The sequence below is a fragment of the Heteronotia binoei genome, chromosome 4 (assembly GCF_032191835.1).
Source record: "Heteronotia binoei isolate CCM8104 ecotype False Entrance Well chromosome 4, APGP_CSIRO_Hbin_v1, whole genome shotgun sequence".
NCBI classification, from domain to species: domain Eukaryota; kingdom Metazoa; phylum Chordata; class Lepidosauria; order Squamata; family Gekkonidae; genus Heteronotia; species Heteronotia binoei.
The window spans coordinates 184,280,877-184,284,993 of NC_083226.1; the positions used below are offsets into that span (position 1 = coordinate 184,280,877).

Below are 4,117 nucleotides of genomic sequence, written 5' to 3' on the forward strand. Positions count from 1 at the left end.
TGGACCATGAAAGTTTTATCGTGGTGTGAAATGGACAAATTAACCAGAACACTAAGAGACTATGATCTAGAGATATTCAAAAGGGAGTGGAGAAAATTTAAAGGATATATGGAGAAAACTTGGAAAGTAAAGAGATATTGGACAATTTTTTAGTTGTAAGAATATATATATGGAACTTTGAGCAGTCAGAAGTGCCTTTAGTATGGATTTGAACTTATAACCTCGGGGAAGTCAACATTGGAGGGAGGGGGGATGGAAATGTCATATGGGTTAATGTGAAAAAAGAAAAAAAATTAAGAAATAGAAAAGCTTTGTAACCATATGCTACCAATAAATTGTTTAAAACCAAGAGCAGTTTCTGTCAGAGCTCTCTCAGCCCCACCACCTCACAGGGCATCTGTTGTGGGGAGGGGAAGGAAAAGGAGATTGTAAGCTGTTCTGAGACTCCTTTGGGTGGTGAATGGCAGGGTTTAAATCCAATCTCCTCCTCTTCTTCTTCACTTAGATCTTGACCACGACTTCATCCTTCCAGAAGAATTTTCATTCTTGACTTTCTTTCCTTTCCCATATAAGAATGATCAGACTCTTTCTCTCTCTCTCTTTCTGCAAAAGAAATGAGTATAAGAAAGACAGTGGTGGAAACAGACCATGGCTTTGCATCCAAAGAAAGGCTGGAGAGTTCAACAAGAGGATCCGAAGAGCATATTTCCTTCCCAAATGAGCTGGCTGAGAGTGAGTATCTTTTATGGTTATGTCAAGGGAAGAGGCAAGGAATAGCCACAGGGGATTTCTGGTTTACTTCTGAGCAACAAGCATAAAGCCCTCTGAGTAAGGAGGAAGAAAGGGAGTGTGGCCTTCTGGGGACTGAAATCTGGAGGTGCAGAAACTTCAATACTAGATATTCTTGGGAAAGTTGGTTAAGATCAGGCAATCTGGATGAGGCCAAAGGGCCGTCAATCCTTTTCTTATGTAGTCACATAAATGCCTTTGGACTTTACAAACCTCCCAGGTACTAAAAGGGCATCTCTGTTTATTCCAGCAGAGGATGATCAGAGAAATGAGGAGGACGAGGAACTTCATCAGCAAATGCCAGTCAGAGTTAAAAATGGCTTGAAAGGAAACATCAGTTTTCAAGGCCTACCTAAGAGAAAGTACGGTGGCCATATGGCTAAGAATCAAGATGGAAGAAAGTGTAACATAACTAAGCACATGATAATGAAGGCAAGTAAATCCGTTCAGTGTGGAAAGTACTTCAGAAGTGGATCGCAGCTCCTTGTGGACCAAGGAACCCACACAGGGGAGAAACCATTCAAATGCACAGAGTCTGGAAAGAGATTCAGGAGGTTTGCAAATCTTCAGGAACATCAGAGAACTCATGCAGGGGAGAAACCATTTTCCTGCAAAGAGTGTGGAAAGAGATTCAGGAGTGGGCATCTTGAAGAGCATCAAAGAACTCACACGGGGGAGAAACCGTTTGAATGCACAGAGTGTGGGAAGAGATTCAGTCAGAGTATCAGTCTTCAGCTGCACCAAAGAACCCACACAGAGGAGAAACCTTTTGTATGTTCAGAGTGTGGAAAGAGATTCAGTCAGACCGGCAATCTTCAAGTCCATCAAAGAACCCACACAGGGGAGAAACCTTTTGAATGCTCAGAGTGTGGGAAGAGATTCAGTACGAGTGTGTATCTTCAACTGCACCAAAGAACCCACACAGGGGAGAAACCTTTTGAATGCTCAGAGTGTGGAAAGAGATTCAGTATGAGTGTGTATCTTCAACTGCACCAAAGAACCCACACAGGGGAGAAACCTTTTGAATGCTCAGAGTGTGGAAAGAGATTCAGTCAGAGAAGTAGTCTTCAAGTCCATCAAAGAACCCACACAGGGGAGAAACCTTTTCAATGCTCAGAGTGTGGGAAGAGATTCAGTACGAGTTGGTATCTTCAGCAGCACCAAGCAAACCACACAGGGGAGAAACCTTTTCAATGCCCAGAGTGTGGGAAGAGATTCAGTTGGAGTTGCAGTCTTCAAGAGCATCAAAGAACCCACACAGGGGAGAAAGCTTTTCAATGCTCAGAGTGTGGGAAGAGATTCAGTCGGAGTAGCCGTCTTCAAGAACATCAAAGAACCCACACAGGGGAGAAACCTTTTGAATGCTCAGAGTGTGGGAAGAGATTTAGTCACAGTAGCAGTCTTCAAGGCCATCAAAGAACCCACACAGGGGAGAAACCTTTTGAATGCTCAGAGTGTGGGAAGAGATTCAGTCAGAGTAATCATCTTCGAACGCATCAAAGAACCCATACAGGGGAAAAACCTTTTGAATGCTCAGAGTGTGGGAAGAGATTCAGTTGGAGTAATAGTCTTCAAAGGCATCAAGGAACCCACACAGGGGAGAAACCTTTTGAATGCTCAGAGTGTGGGAAGAGATTCAGTCAGAGTAGCTATCTTGAATACCATCAAAGAACCCACACAGGGGAGAAACCTTTTGAATGCTCAGAGTGTGGGAAGAGATTCAGTTGGAGTAATAGTCTTCAAAAGCATCAAAGAACCCACACAGGGGAGAAACCTTTTAAATGCACCGAGTGTGGAAAGAGATTCAGTCGGAGAAGCAGTCTTCAGATGCACCAAAGAACCCACACAGGGGAGAAACCTTTTGAATGCACAGAGTGCGGAAAGAGATTCAGTCAGGGTGGCAGTCTTCAACTGCATCAGAGAACCCACACAGGGGAGAAAGCTTTTGAATGCTCAGAGTGTGGAAAGAGATTCAGTCGGAGTAGCAGTCTTCAAGGGCATCAAAGAACCCACACAGGAGAGAAACCTTTTGAATGTACAGAGTGTGGAAAGAGATTCAGTCATAGTACTCATCTTCGAGAGCATCAAAGAACCCACACAGGGGAGAAACCTTTTGAATGCTCAGAGTGTGGGAAGAGATTCAGTCGGAGTGGCACTCTCCTACATCATCAAGTAACCCACACAGGGGAGAAACCATTTGAATGCACAGAGTGTGGAAAGAGATTCATCTGGAGTAGCAGTCTTCAAGAGCATCAAAGAACTCACACAGAGCAGAAACCTTTTGAATGCACCGAGTGTGGAAAGAGATTCAGTTTGAGTGGCCGTCTCCAACGGCATCAAGTAACCCACATGGGAGAGAAACCTTTTGAATGCACCGAGTGTGGAAAGAGATTCAGTCAGAGTTTCAGTCTTCAGCTGCACCAAAGAACCCACACAGGGGAGAAACCTTTTGAATGCACAGAGTGTGGGAAGAGATTCAGTCAGGGTGGCAGTCTTCAACTGCATCAGAGAACCCACACAGGGGAGAAACCTTTTGAATGCTCAGAGTGTGGGAAGAGATTCAGTCGGAGTAGCAGTCTTCAAGGGCATCAAAGAACCCACACAGGAGAGAAACCTTTTGAATGCTCAGAGTGTGGGAAGAGATTCACTTGGAGCGGCATTCTTCAACAGCATCTAAGAACCCATACAGGGAGAAACCCTTTTAATTCTCAGAGTGTGGAAAGAGATTCATTTGGAGTGGCCATCGTTCACCAGACCTAAGAACCGACAGGGAAGAAACATTCTGAGTGCTCAGAGTGACTGATTAACGATAGGAGACTGATTAACAATAGAAGTCCTCAATGGCAATACAGAGGAAAAATGCTCAGAATGTGCAGTTTAACTCAGCTTGGAAATCATCTAGAGAATCTAAGAACCACCAGAAAGAGAAACGGTGAAAATGCTTACCCCCCAAAAAGGTCTTTCTTCATATTTTACACCTAAAAGACAACTACTCTTCATATAAAACATTAGAATCATAGAGTTGGAAGGGACCTCGAGGGTCAACTAGTCCAATCTCTTGCACAATGCAGGATGTTCGGAAATACCGCCCCCTAAATTCACAGGATCCTCATTGCTGTCAGATGTCCATCCAGCCTCTGTTTAAAAACCTCCAAGGAAGGAGAGCCCACTGCCTCCTGAGGAAGCTTGTTCCATTTATGTAGGAAAAATCCAATGCATGGCTATAGGATGGGGGAGACTTGTCTTAGCAGTAGTATGTGCGAAAAGGATCTAGGGGTATTAGTGGAACATACGCTGACTCATGTAAGGCCCTCTTCACACATACTAT

The 4,117-nt window shown here is 44.1% G+C and overlaps 1 protein-coding gene across 1 annotated transcript; it reads left to right on the plus strand.

The window, feature by feature from the left end:
• The first annotated feature begins 1,215 nt into the window (after positions 1–1,215).
• On the plus strand, positions 1,216–3,549 carry LOC132570196 (oocyte zinc finger protein XlCOF6-like). The gene has a single exon (XM_060236629.1). The coding sequence runs from the start codon at positions 1,216–1,218 to the stop codon at positions 3,547–3,549; it is 2,334 nt and encodes a 777-aa protein (XP_060092612.1).
• Positions 3,550–4,117: the final 568 nt, after the last annotated feature.